Source organism: Bos javanicus, chromosome 15 (assembly GCF_032452875.1).
Source record: "Bos javanicus breed banteng chromosome 15, ARS-OSU_banteng_1.0, whole genome shotgun sequence".
Classification (NCBI taxonomy): Eukaryota; Metazoa; Chordata; class Mammalia; order Artiodactyla; family Bovidae; genus Bos; species Bos javanicus.
This window is the reverse complement of record NC_083882.1, coordinates 40,344,079-40,359,186: the sequence shown is the minus strand read 5'-3', so window position 1 is coordinate 40,359,186 and position 15,108 is coordinate 40,344,079. Positions and strand designations below refer to the sequence as shown.

General features: G+C 44.4%; 1 protein-coding gene across 2 annotated transcripts in view; it reads left to right on the top strand.

Annotated features, from left to right (window-relative positions):
* PARVA (parvin alpha) overlaps nucleotides 1-15,108 on the top strand; it is a 180,669-nt gene that overhangs the window by 87,086 nt on the left and 78,475 nt on the right. The window contains exon 1 of one of the 2 annotated variants that reach the window (XM_061440770.1): nucleotides 179-488. The exons of the other annotated variant lie outside the window; for it this stretch is intronic. Within the exon in view, the coding sequence (XP_061296754.1) occupies nucleotides 461-488 (28 nt within the window). The 5' untranslated portion in view covers nucleotides 179-460. Of the gene's footprint in view, nucleotides 1-178; nucleotides 489-15,108 lie in introns of those variants that run through there. 2 annotated transcript variants of the gene reach the window in all.

Here is a 15,108-nt window from a genome sequence, read left to right as displayed (position 1 = left end):
AGATGCTTATGACCTTGAGTCTGTGGGCAGGCTAAGGAATTTCAGGTCCCCCCAGATGAGACTCACTTCTCAGTAGTCTAAGCATCAACCCCTTGAAAACACCCTACCCAGCTCTGACTGAGGTGTATACCCAGCCTAAACAGAAAAAACAGGCAGTCCAGATTTCTAGTTGCCAAGAGGCAAGCGCTAGAATCCTGTTTGCTTTGCAGCAGGTCTGTGAGTCCCATGTGGCATCATATTAAATTATATAGGCAGCCACTTGTTCTCAACTGATGCACTGAGCTGAGAGTTGTGGGTTGAGCAGGCAGCCTTCTCCTCGGGAAATGGCTGAAAAGATGCTGTAGCTCCACAGACCTCCGGACCTTGGAAACTGGGCCTGAAAGCAAAGGAGTGAGGGCCACCGCAGGGAGACCTCAGCTCTGGGCAGAAGATACCATGATTGTGGCTGAAATCCTAGACCATGGGCTGCGGGGCACTTTGCCCTAAAGGTGGGTCAGAGTCTGGGCGAAGTTGGATGTGCTGTGGTAGGGGTGGTTCTCTGCTGGGGGTGCCCTGGCCACCTCCTGGTTGCATCTCTTGTGTTTGGGCTTCTGAGATGGCAGATGCCCCTCTTGCCTCTCAAGGTTTATTGTGTCAATCTGACCTGCCTTAGCCTAGCTCTGTGGTTAGAGAGAGCTCTGGAGGGATGGGGTGTGTAGGTGGGGGAGAGTGTGTGGGGTGTGTGTAAGGTGTTTAGAGGTTGGGGTGGGAAAAAGAAGATGAACATGGAAATTAAAGAATGAAGGACTTTTGAAAGAAAAGATCTACCTAATTTTACTGCTTGCTGTCCTCTGCTCCCTTGTAAAGGTAAATCTAAGCATGCATTCTGAAAGTGTAGTGAGAAGCTTTTGGCTTCTGTGAGGTATTAGCCTGCTAAATGCTTTTCCTGAGACCTAACAGCCAGCTCTGCTCAGTAGCTGGAGCAGGGAGGGTGTTGTAATTCTCATTAGTGACAGTAATATCAACTGGACAAATATCTTACTTCAAGAGCTCGTAATTACTGATGCCTAATGGACCTTTGAAATTCTCCCAAATAGTTTGGGATAAATAGATAAAGGCAAGGACTGAAATGGGTTTGACTGATGTGCATGCAAGTCCTTGGCAAGACTTTCCACTCGGTTTCCTCTCAGATTAAACATGGCTTGAACCTAAACATGTTTGGGTTTATGCCTGGGCTGAAATTCCTCCCCATGGATCTTGATAGGTTAAAGATTACATCAGTTTCGGCTCTTGGATCTGGGTTCTGAAAAGACCACAACTAAAAGGAGTAAAAAAGGTAGCTGTGAGCAACGTTTAGTCAACGTGGGAGCCCGAGGGATGGCTGTGTTGACAGTCTCCTTGGCTCCCCTGAAGATGTGCAGGGGGGACCTGACTCCTCCTGGGGGCCCACAGTGCTTTTATAACAGATTCATAGCTGGTTGATGAATCGATGGACCCCAGAGTCACTCATTTGCACCCTCTGGGAAAGCACTTGTGTTGAAAGTCCCAGCATCTCTCGGGGGAAAGAAGGAGACTTGAGGGATCCTGAAGTTACAGCTGACCCTGGGATGCTCCAGAGCAGAGCTGGGTACCAAAATTGGGGCAGGGGTTGGAGCAGATGCAGAGGGAAGGAAGGGGATGGAGAGAAAAGAACCCAGGCTGATGCTGAGTGAGAGGCATTTTGTTGTTTCATTTAAGACATTGTGGAGACCATTGAAAAGGATGATTTTCCCCTTTATTTACTAGATATTTATATATGTTTTCCTTATATTAATTGCCACATAATATATTGTATTACATTTCCCTAGGGACTTTGATAGACTGTTATTATGGATTTTTAGAATGAAGTTGTTCTCCATTAAGAATATTAATCATGCTTACCCTATTAATTCCATTTTTTGTTTCCAGATTGACCTTATTCTTACTTGCTTGACCTGATCTGCCTCCTTAGTTTATAAAACAAGCCTGTGGTTTCCTTCTGCTTTTCTTCACCCAGAATCTAGTTCTTCAGTACCATGAAACACACACACACACACACACACACGCACACACACACACACACACACACAAGAACTTCTTGCTGTAGAAAACTTCTGACAGATACTAAAGTAGAAAGAATAGCATGGGACACTCTCAAGCCCATCACTCTCTTCTGCAAGGATTAATCCACGGCCAACCTTGTTTCATGTATACCTCCCATCTGACCCTCAGCCCCCACCAGAAGATTCTTTTGCAGTGAATCCCAAGTATACCATTTCAGTATTTTTATTTCCGTTATAGCTCTTAAAGATAAGGGTTTTTTTTGTTTTTTTTCAAAAAAGAGAAACACAATTATTATATTACATGTAGATAAAAGTCTAGTGATTTCTTAACATGTTTAGCTATTCAGTCTCATAATTTTGATCATTTTTTATTTTTAGTTTGTTGAAATCAAGATCAAAATAAGACCCATGCCTGGCAATTAATTGATATTATACCAGATCTCATTTATTCCTTGAAATATATTTATTGAAGAAACTCATTGAGTTCCCACAGTCTAGATTTCGCTAGCTGTGTCTTGACGGTGTCAGTTAATGTGTTCGTCTGTCCCCTGTATCTCCGGAGAATTGAGAGGCAGACCTAGAACTGATGGTTGTGTGTCCCTTTGGGGGCAGGAGGAAGGAGAGGCACGATGTCTGGTTGTCACTGGTTTGTCAGGATCCATTACTGCTCATTGCCTGGAAACCTTCATTCATTAGGGATTTCCAGATCATCGTGTTCTAATTCATCTGTTCTATTATCATTTATCAGCTGAAATGCCTTATAAGGATAAATGTGGCCTCATTAAGCATTTGATCAATGCAAGTATGGTTTGATTTAAAGAGAGAGGATAAACATCAGATATTTTCTCTTTATTCATCAGTTTTCGGAATGAAGGGGTTTCCTAGCATCTTCCAGAGGTGACAGAGAGGTGTTGAGTTTTGTTTTTCTGCATCATTATTGACTCGTGGATTTAACTATATTTGATGTATTTGGACCCCTTGCAGTTATCCATGTTGATGCTTTAACTTTGCAGTCTTTGGCCAGTGAAAGCCTCTTGGATATGATCTTAATCTGGTACAAGTTCATACCTAACTGATTTCTAGCAATAAGATGCTCCAGGCTCATCTTATATATTTTCTGCCTCAGAGCTAGAATTGGCCATTTGTCCAAGAAGCCCTGATTCCTTTTATAGGAAATGGCATTATTGTTTAGAGCCCACAATCCAGGTGCTATGCATGTTGAACAGCATCTTTTTCCACCTCTGAAAATACAGCCAAACCACAGTCGACACCACCACTCGTTAAAACCGTGACGGTCGTCACCCCTCTGTCATCTCCGTCAGGCCTTCACCGTGCCTCCAGACCCCCTCCCAGTCTCTGTAACAACCACAAAATATCACTTCTTAACATTCCTGGGTACTTTCACCATGCCACTTGACCCAAAACTTCCTTCTGCATTATAAAGCATTTCATGGGCCTTTTTCTACTGTCTCTTTCACAATCCTATCTGTCCTTATCAACCCAAGATAAAGGGATAGATCATCACTTCTTAAAAGTCTCCTCCAACTTTATTCTTAAGCTCTGCTGTCTCGCCAAAGTCTTGCCTGTTTCATGAGATCATCTCTAAGCAGTCCCACTCTCTCCCAGGGCTTGTCCACATTCCTAGACACACTCTGGGGAGAAGTGGGCTAGCAGTTACCAAATGCTCACTAGGGCATGTCCTCCTACTGTGCTGAGCATTTCGTGTGTGCTGTGTCATCTAAGCTTATTTACAGTCTTGTGAGCTAAGAATTATGATTTCCATTTCAGAGGGGACAAAAGTTATTAAATAAGAGGCAGAGCTGGGATTCATCCTTTTTTCAGAGCCCAGGCCAGCTCAGATCGCCTAATCATGGTGCTAGATCCCAGGAGGACTTCTGCATGGATGGATCCACTAAGGAATCTTCCTGAGCCTTCTGCAAATCTGCAGAGCTCTGCTCTCCTTATCCTACATTGCTTTCAGGAGTAAATCCACACCTTGTGTGTTCTGGCTCTTGGTTTAACTCTCTGACACCTCACAGACTCATTGCACTCCAGCAGTCTTCCTGAAAATGGGTCTGTTCTCTTGTCTCCTCTTCATCTGATAAACTCCAACTTCTCCTTTAAGAAGCAACTGAAGCATCTCTTTTAAGGAGCTCCCCCCAGACTTCCACCTCCAGATGAGTTAAGTGATGCTGCTTTGGCTCTCCCAGGGGACCATGCTCTGGGACTGGGTCTTATTCATATCTTTGACCCCAATTCCAATTATTTGTGGAACTGGATCCAATGGCAGGTTGTACAGAAAGAAGTTGCAGTGGAAGTGTTGGGCAGGCAATCAGAACACCAAACACAGTAAAAGCATCTCTGATTTACTACAATTTCTTTTAATAGGTTCTCTGTATAGTACCTGGCCCAGGAAAGTTGCTCAGCAACACTGTTAAATCCATACTTACACAAATGGATGAGTGTTTGGTACCAGTCATCCTATGCTTGCTCACATGGATCAAATGTTAACCTTCCTTGAAATGGCTTTTACAGTTTCTTGTGGCCTCTGTCACTCTCTGCTTCAGTTGTACATGTGTACTTTTGTCCATAAGTTAAATTATGTTCTGGGCCTGGAAGATGCAAGTGGCGTGAGGCTCCCAACGCATTGCCTTGCACGTAGTCAAGACTCAGTAATTATCCGTGGAATTTAATCAAATGGCAGGTTGTACAGAAGGAAGTTACAGTGGAAGTGCCAGGCAGGCAATCAGAACGCCAGACAGACAGTTAAAACATCTCTGATTTACTACAATTTCTTTTAATAGGTTCTCTGTACAGATTTGCTGTCAATGTGGATTATTGGTTTAGTTAAAAAAAAAAAAGAATCCAGGGAGCTGCAATAACTCTTGTGAGGCACAGAGACTGGCAGCATTTTGTCACTGCTTCCAGGGTGATGGGCACAGATGTCCGCTCTGGGACAACACTTTGTCATAATGCTGAAGACGCCTAGATAATAAGTAAAAAATGCTTCCGCCTAAAGAGCCAAGACCTGTTGGCCTTCTCTGCTCCTTCCTTTGCTGTCTCCAGTTCTTTTTCTTTTTAAAGCCCAGACCCACCCAAGATTACCATCTGTCTCTGACCTAGAAGGTGGAGCTGTTTGTTTGTACTATATTTATTTCTGCCTGAAGGGGGCACTGTTCAAGGATCAGCCTGGCCACACTGCCCATTCATTCCGAAAATACGTATCAACATCTCATGGCCATGCAGCAGTGGGCAGGCCTCTTGGCACACTCGAATTAGTGGAGGAGATGGGTTCTTCAGATAGGTGCACAGATAGATAATTACAAACAGTGCTGAGTGAGATGGATAGAAGAACAAAGCTGCAGCCATGGAAGGGTCTGGCACTGCCTTCTCATGAAGCCCTCCCTGGTCCCTCCTGGCGGTGCAGGCCTAGCCTGGGCTCCCTCATTGCCCAGAGCCATGCCTGTATTGGTTCTCAGACCACTGAGACTCCAGGTATACATGAACGTGAGCTCCTAGGGCAAGGGTTCATTCTTTTCTAGAATATGTGTGGCATATAGCAGGTGCTCAATCAGCATTTAAGACTGGGAGGAGGCCACTGAGCACATTTTACCAGGCCTCATTCCATTAGATGAAGAAGTCAGGAACTTCCCGCAGCACTGTGATTATAATGGTGTGATGATGAGTTAGTTCCAAAACTTCTGCTCCGTCCCAAGAAGGAGGAGTCTCTCTTCCAGAAGGGATGGAGGGAGTGAATAATGAGCAGAAGTCTTTAGCATAAGGCCTGGCCTATTCAGGAGCTCAGCGCAAGGCATGTCCCTTCCCCTGCCCCCTAGAAGTTTCCTTAGAGTGGTCTTGTGCTCTGATGCAAGCACCCTGCCCAGCAGCAGTACCAGCCTTCTCTCAGGGCAGACCTGAGCCAGGTCAGGTCCATCTCCTGCTCAGCTCTGAGTCTCCAGCCTGGGCATGTCACAGTTGGGACTAAGGGAATGTCTGTTTTTAATGGCATGGGCTTAGTGTCAGAATAAGATGAACAGGGTTCTGCAGCCCATCCATTCTGGTTTGCTTCTTCCTTGGAGAACAAGAGTATGTTCCCTTCCCAGATATGTTGCCAAAAACATACCCTCTTAGCTCCCATCGGGTCTCCTAGAATTTGTCTCCTAGGAGAAGGGGTGGCAGACCCTGGCCCCCAGATCCCTGGGTGAGCACAGTAGATGCTTTTGCACTGAACACAGCATCCCAGGTCACCTCCTTTTTCAGTCCAGCTTAGTAGATGGTTTGGTGTACACAGAAGGCTCCCCACTTAATCAGGCACCTCCACTTTTCTGTCCCAGGGCTCTGGCTCCTGAAGCCCCCTCAGTTGGCACCCAGTGTGGCCTGGAAGTACAGAGAGGTAGCACCTGGGGGCCACCTCAGTAGTTGGGAAGTCTCCTGGAGACACTGTGTATGGTTCCTTAGCCCCCTAGGAGCTGCGGTTCAGGTGCCCACAGGTAACCGGCTCAGTAACATGGGCCTCCTTCTCTGGCTCTTCCTATGTCTCTGCATCTCTTTCCTCACCCCTCACCCCTTTTCCTGGGATTTCTTTCCCCTTTCATATGACTTCAAACTCATACACTGGGGAAAGGAGACAGCTAACTGGTAGAATCATCTTCCAGAGAACTTTTCAGGAAGTCTCCTACACTTTTTGAACTTTAGCTTCCTCATCCACTAAAGAGAGCGAAGAACCTGTAGCCTGAACCTCACATCAGGCTGTCATCTGGTTCCCCAGAGGCCCCACATTTTGCACTTGCTGGTCCTTCTGCCTGAGCACCCCCTCCCCTCCCCACCTCACCCCCTTCCATAGCTGGCAAATGACGCAACCCTCCAGATCCAGCCGCCTTCCCCGAGGACTGGGAACCACCTGAATGTCCAACAGTTATGGAAGGGTTAAGCAGTGTGTGCATACCTTCAACAGAGGTTGAGAAAGCCAGTTAAAGGGATATTTTTGATGGCATAAGGAAGTACAGTGAGATTATCTGATACTATAAAAACTGGCCATGGAACTACCCAGAATGTACCCAGTATGGAGTATGTGTAAGTGTGTATATAAAACATAGAAAAGCAGAAGAAAACATAACATGTTACCTCTAAGCAGTAGGGTTGTTTTCCTCTTAGTTTTTAAATATTTTTCAGGTTCTCTTAAATTAGCATTCTTTCTTTTCTAGCCAGAAATAAGTCAACTTGTTATTTAAAACAAACAAAAATACAGCTTAAGTGTCTCCTCTGTCCTCAGAGAGGCTAAGCCTACAAAGAGTGACCAGACCACCTGTAGGGCTCAGTGTACAAAAAAAGTTGTTACACAAAACGGGAACAACATACAGTGTAGTGTTGAGGGTGTAAACCCTGGAGCCAGCTGTGGTTGTTCAGTTGCTAAGTCATGTCCGACTCTTTGTGACCCTTTGGACTGTAGCACGCCAGCTTCTCTGTCCTCCACTATCTCCCAGAGTTTGCTCAAGTGACTGTAGCTGTGAAATTAGAAGACATTTACTTCTTGGCAGGAAAGCTATGAGAAACCTAGACAGCATATTAAAAAGCAGAGACATCACTTTACTGACAAAGGTCCACATAGTTAAAGCTATGGTTTTTCCAATAGCGTACAGATGTGAGTGTAGTTGGACCATAAAGACGGCCGAGCACCGAGCACTGATGATTCGATGCTTTTGAATCACTGTGGTGCTGAAGAAGACTCTTGAGAGTCCCTTGGACAGTAAGGAGATCAAACTAGTCAATCTTAAAGGAAATCAACCCTGAACATTCATTGGAAGGACTGATATTGAAGCTGAAGCTCCAATATTTTGCCCACCTGATGCAAAGGGCCAACTCATTGGAAAAGACCCTGACGCTAGGAAAGATTGAAGGCAAAAGGAGAGGAGGGTGGCAGAGAATGAGAGGGCTAGATAGCATCAGTGACTCAATGGATGTGAACTTGAGCAAATTCCGGGAGCCAGATGACCTGGGATCAATCTGGGTTCCACTTTTTTGCTCAAGTTACATAACCTCTCTGGGCCCCATTTTCCTCATTTGTAAAATGGGGGTAATCAGTTCCTACTCATCAGATTGTCAGGAAGATTAAATGAGTAAATATATATATTATTAAAGAAAGGGGCCGCACCTGTGTCCCTGGTACAAAAGAAATGCAGTGCGAGTATGTGTTCTCTTCACCGTTATCCATTCAAGGGAGAGTTCCCACCAAGAGTGCTCCTTCAGGGTAAACCAGAGCTGACCTCCAGACAAATCCAGATTTAGCCCACTAGTGAACTGATCCAAACAAAACACAATGATGCCGCGGCAACTCCCTGGCCAGCCCCCTACCCAGAGCCCTTGCTTCAGTGGAGTCCACCACTCAGAAATTCCAATGAACTGGTACTTGATGTGGCACTTTAAGCAGCACTGAGCCACTGCAAAAATAAATGACTGGCTTACTTTGAATTAATAAATAAGAATGCTATAGACATGAAGGTCAAAGAGCCACAGAGAAAGAAAGAAAGAAATTTGACTCCGGCGATGCAGAGATACAAAGCCAGTGAGTTGCAGAGGCCACCCTGGTTGCCTAGAGCCCCGCGGGGCTTCCCGTGGTCTCTGCATCTCCCATGTACTCCTCTGTTCCCTCCACTTTGGGAGAATGCTCTGTTCTCAGGACTTGGTTCAGAACTGCGTGGAGGACCATAGCATTACTGCAGTGCAGTTTGTGGGCACATTGTTCCCCTCCCTGCTCAACTACAGCATTCTCTGAGCACTTACTCAGTGTGTAGCAGCACACGCCTGGTGTACTGGTCTCTCGCCGTCACGGGCATCTACCAACCCCAGGAGGAAAGTACTTGTTTGTCATTGTATTCACAGCTCCTGGCCCAGCCCCTGGTACCAGAGATGCCCATGTGTGCTTATGAGTGAAAGAGATGAGCAGGGCCAGTTCCACCCTGGCTGTCCTGAGTTGCTGTGCCCACACTTCACATCTATTAGCTAACATACCAGGTCAGTTTCTGTGGTCTCCCCAAGGCTGTTATTAATACAAATGCTAGGGTATATGGATGCACAGAGATGCACACGCATGCATGACAGCCTGGTGTCACCCGTTATAAACTCCCAGAGCGACACACCTGCACCACTTTGTACTTAAGTAGGAACAGACCTTTAAAACCAAGAAAACCGTTCTGGTGCTAGATCTAAAGCGACAGCCGGCATGGTGTGGCAAAAGACGAAGAACGCTGATGTGTCTGATTTTGATCATAGACCCTCTGTGCCTGAGCAGTGTTTGAAATTCCCACAGCTAACTTGAGACCTCACCGGTGTTTCAGTTCACAGGGTTTTGACAGCCCAAAGCTAGTCAACGGTGCATCCGTCTCCCTCTGAGCGTACTTGCAATTCGAGGGCTGCTGAATCACGTGTTTGGCTGAACAATGAATTAATGTCCAGGGGCCATCTGCCTGGCAGCCTTCCAACTCTGCAGAGACTATAAAACTGACCAAAACAAAGACATGGGTGGAAACTTTAAGACTTGGCACTATAGATTCCCCTGTCGGCTCCCATCACCATACCAACCTCTAAGTTCCTTTTTTGGCTGTGCTTCAAGGCCCAGATGTTAAACCCTGGTGACTAAACAGCTGTGTCAGGTAGAGCAGAGTGTGGGGAGACCTTGACAGTCTGCTGAGGCCACTCTGAGCTGTTCCCATGTTTGCCTGATGCTTTATATTATGGCCGCTGAAATAAGTTTGTTTGTTTGTTTTTAAGTAACAAAACTCTGGTTTAAGGGCTAGGATGGAGGGGGTGGTGATTTTGCATTTCCTTTTGATAATTTCACATAGAAGAAGAATGAACCCACACGTTGTAGGCAGGGGTGAGTATTGAGAACAGAACCTGTCCCCCAAGAAAATGTTGGAGCCAGAGTAATGCCCCCCAGAGATATCCATATCCCAGATATGGATTTTAATGAATCTAGGGATATATTAGCTTACATGGCAAAGGGAAGTTAAGGCTGCAGGTACAATTATGGCTGCTCATCAGCTGACTCTAAAATGAGATTGTCCTGGGTTTTCCAGGTGGCCCAGTATAATCATAGGGTACTTAAAAATAGAAGAGATAGGCAAAAAAAGAGGTCAGAGTACTGCAATGTGAGAAGGATTTGACCCCCATCCCCCACTGCTGACTTTGAAGATGGAGAAAGGGGACCACAAGCCAAGGAATGCAGGTGGCCTCCAGAAGCCAGAAAAGGCAGGAAAATGAATCCTCCCCTAGAGCCTCCAGAAAGGAGCAAACCCTGCCAATACCTCGATTTTAGCCCAGTGAGACCCATGTTGGACTTCTAACCTACAGAACCATAAGGATAATAAATCAATGTTGTTTCAAACCACCAAGTGTGTGGTAATTGTTACTACAGCAATGGAAAGCTCATATAACAGCCATGTCATAAAAGCCCCATCAGGAACAATGGATAGATTCAGCTTCCAAAGCAGTTCCAGAGAAAGCAATAAAGACACCTTCAGTGATGGTTGTACTAGTGGGACAGATCTCTCCTTGGGAAAGCAGAAATGACCTTGCCAGGCATCCTGAAGTTATGAAGAAGCTCTGTCTTCTCATCTCAGCCCTGGAAACAAACCTAAAAACCATGCAGTTTCTATGTGGAAACAAGTTCTCACTTGGGAATAAGTACAGCTTGCACTATAGGACTTTGAGATGGTCTTTGTGCTTTGCTTCCTGTACAAATGCTTCTATAGGGGTCAGCTAATGTTGGATAAATTACCACTGTCTCCTTGGTGATGGAAAGAAACATATGCATCTCTTAAAATTATGGATTTCCCCCCAGTGAGCACTATATTTCGTTGGAAAAATAGCAAATTTGGGTTGTTTTTTTTTTGGTATGTGAATTATGTCTTTATTTTTTTTTATTTAATTTAATTTTATTTTTTAACTTTACAATATTGTATTGGTTTTGCCATATATCAAAATGAATCCGCCACAGGTATACATGTGTTTCCCATCCTGAATCCTCCTTGCACCTCCCTCCCCATACCATCCCTCTGGGTCATCCCAGTGCACCAGCCCCAAGCATCCAGTATCGTGCATCAAACCTGTCCTGGCGACTCGTTTTATATATGATATTATACATGTTTCAATGCCATTCTCCCAAATCATCCCACCCTCTCCCTCTCCCACAGAGTCCAAAAGACTGTTCTATACATCAGTGTCTCTTTTGCTGTCTTGTACACAGGGTTATTGTTACCATCTTTCTAAATTCCATATATATGCATTAGTATACTGTATTGGTGTTTTTCTTTCTGGCTTACTTCACTCTGTATAATAGGCTCCAGTTTCATCCACCTCATTAGAACTGACTCAAATGCATTCTTTTTAATGGCTGAGTAATACTCCATTGTGTATATGTACCACAGCTTTTTTATCCATTCATCTGCTGATGGACATCTAGGTTGCTTCCATGTCCTGGCTATTATAAACAGTACTGCAATGAACATTGGGGTACACGTGTCTCTTTCAATTCTGGTTTCCTTGGTGTGTATGAACAGAAATATGGGTTGATTTTTTTAATAGACTTTTTATAATACTTTTAGATTTATAGGGAGAATGAAAAGATAATACAGAGAGTTCATTTATGCCTATGTTCAGTTTCCCCTCTTATTAACATTTTATATTAATATGCTGCATTTGTTATAATTCATGAACCCATATTAATATTATTAACTTAAGTTATTCAGATTTTTTTCAGCTTTTACCTAATGTCCTTCTTCTGTCCCAAGTTCCCTTGCAGGATACTGTGTCACCATCAGCTGTCACATCTTCTAAGGTTTCTCTTGGCTGTTACATTTTCTCAGACCTTCCTTGTTTTTAATGACCTTCTCACAAAACTCAAAATTATCACAGACTTAAATATAAAATATAATGTATAAAATTTATAGAAGAAAATATAACAAATCTATTTGATTTAGGAGTTTGGCGATGAGTTTTTAGATGCAACACCAAAATGACAAACCATGAAAGAAAAATCGATAACTTGGACTTCGTTAAAATCTGCATAAGATCTTATTAAAATGGAGGGTATATGGTCTGTGTCTAGATTAATTTTGGCAGTTGGCTCTCCAATGGTTCTAGCATTGGTTGGTATGACCATCCTTTCTACATTGAATTGCCTGTCCTCGTTTGTCAAAGAGCAGCTGGCTGTATTTGTGTGGGTTTGCTCCTGGGTCTCTGTTCTCTTGCATTGACCTGTGTGCCTGCTCTTTTGCACCACTGTCGTTTTTCCTTGACGTCTGGTAGTGTCAATCCTCCAGCTTTGTCCTTCTTTAGTATTTTGTTGTCCACTTTAAGTCTGCCTTCCTATGTGAACCTTAGGATTGGTTTGTCAATATACACAAAATAGCTTGCTGTGACTCTTGACTAGGATTACACTGAATATATAGGTATACAAAAAAGATGTTCATGACCCAGATAATCACAATGGTATGATCACTCACCTAGTGCCAGACATCCTGGAATGTGAAGTCAAATCGGCCTTAGAAAGCATCACTACAAACAAAGCTAGTGGACGTGATGGAATTCCAGTTGAGCTATTTCAAATCCTGAAAGATGATGCTGTGAAAGTGCTGCACTTAATATGCTAGCACATTTGGAAAACTCAGCAGTGGCCACAGCACTGGAAAAGGTCAGTTTTCATTCCAATCCCAAAGAAAGGCAATGCCAAAGAATGCTCAAACTACTGCACAATTGCACTCATCTCACATGCTAGTAAAGTAATGCTCAAAATTCTCCAAGCCAGGCTTCAGCAATACGTGAACCGTGAACTTCCAGATGTTCAAGCTGGTTTTAGAAAAGGCAGAGGAACCAGAGATCAAATTGCCAACATCCGCTGGATCATCAAAAAAGCAAGAGAGTTCCAGAAAAGCATCTATTTCTGCTTTATTGACTATGCCAAAGCCTTTGACTGTGTGGATCACAATAAACTGTGGAAAATTCTGAAAGAGTTAGGAATACCAGACCACCTGACCTGCCTCTTGAGAAACCTATATGCAGGTCAGGAAGCAACAGTTAGAACTGGATATGGAACAACAGACTGGTTCCAAATAGGAAAAGGAGTATGTCAAGGCTGTATATTGTCACCCTGCTTATTTAAGTTCTATGCAGAGTACCTCATGAGAAACGCTGGGCTGGAAGAAGCACAAGCTGGGAATCAAGATTCCCGGGAGAAATATCAATAACCTCAGATATGCAGATGACACCACCCTTATGGCAGAAAGTGAAGAGGAACTAAAAAGCTTCTTGATGAAAGTGAAAGAGGAGAGTGAAAGAGTTGGCTTAAAATTCAACATTCAGAAAACGAAGATCATGGCATCTGGTCCCATCACTTCATGGGAAATAGATGGGGAAACAGTGGAAACAGTGTCAGACTTTATTTTATTACTCCAAAATCACTGCAGATGGTGATTGCAGCCATGAAATTAAAGGACACTTACTCCTTGTAAGGAAAGTTATGACCAACCTAGATAGCATATTCAAAAGGAGAGACATAACTTTGCCAACAAAGGTCCGTCTAGTCAAGGCTATGGTTTTTCCAGTGGTCATGTATGGATGTGAGAGTTGGACTGTGAAGAAAGCTGAGCACCGAAGAACTGATGCTTTTGAACTGTGGTGTTGGAGAAGACTCTTGAGAGTCCCTTGGACTGTAAGTAGATCCAACCAGTCCATCCTAAAGGAAATCAGTCCTGGGTGTTCATTGGAAGGACTGATGCTGAAGCTGAAACTCCAGTACTTTGGCCACCTCATGCGAAGAGTTGACTCATTGAAAAAGACCCTGGTGCTGGGAGGGATTGGAGGCAGGATGAGAAGGGGACAACAGAGGATGAGATGGCTGGATGGCATTACTGACTCGATGGACATGAGTTTGGGTGAACTCCGGGAGTTGGTGATGGACAGGGAGGCCTGGCATGCTGCAATTCATGGGGTCGCAGAGAGTCGGATACGACTGAGCGACTGAACTGAACTGATAGGTGAACTTGGAAAGAACTGACACTTCAATACTATGTCTTATAATCCATGAACACTGTCTCTCGATTTATCTAGATCTTTGATTTCTTTCATCAGAGTTTTGTAATTTTCTGTATGCCATCCCTGTGTACATGCCACTAGATTTATATCTTAGTATTGCATATTTGGGTGCTACTATAAATGTTATTGGGCTTCCCTGGTGACTCAGTTGGTAAAGAATCCACCTGTAATGTGAGAGACCTGGGTTCAATCCCTGGGTTGGGAGGATCCCCTGGAGGAGGCATGGTAACCCTCTCCAGTATTTTTGCCTGGAGAATCCCCATGGACAGAGGAGCCTGGTGGACTGCAGTCCATGGGGTTGCAAAGAGTCAGACACAACTGAGTGACTAAGCACAGCACATAAATGATATTGTGTTTTTAGTTTCTAACTTTAATCATTTATTGTTGGTGCATAGGAAAACAATTGATTTTTGTCTGTTAAACTTCTATCCTGACCCCTTACCATAACTGCTTATTAGTTCTAAGAGATGGACTTCCCTGGTGTCTCAGAGGGTGAAGAATCTGCCTGCAGTGCAGGAGCTGCTGCTGCTAAGTCGCTGCAGTCGTGTCCGACTCTGTGCAACCCCATAGACTGCAGCCCACCAGGCTCCCCTGTCCCTGGGATTCTCCAGGCAAGAACACTGGAGTGGGTTGCCATTTCCTTCTCCAATGCATAAAAGTGAAAAGTGAAAGTGAAGTCGCTCAGTCATGGCCGACTCTTTGCGACCCCATGGACTGCAGCCTACCAGGCTCGTCCGTCCATGGGATTTTCCAGGCAAGAGTACTGGAGTAGGGTGCCATTGCCTTCTCCTAGACCAGGGTTCGATCCCTGGGTTAGGAAGATCCCCTGGAGAAAGCAATGGCTACCTACTCCAGTATTCTTGCCTGGAGAATTCTGTGTCCAGGGGAGCCTGGCTTCCTATGAACAGTCCATTGGGTCACAAAAATTCAGACATGACTGAGCAACTAACACATAAGA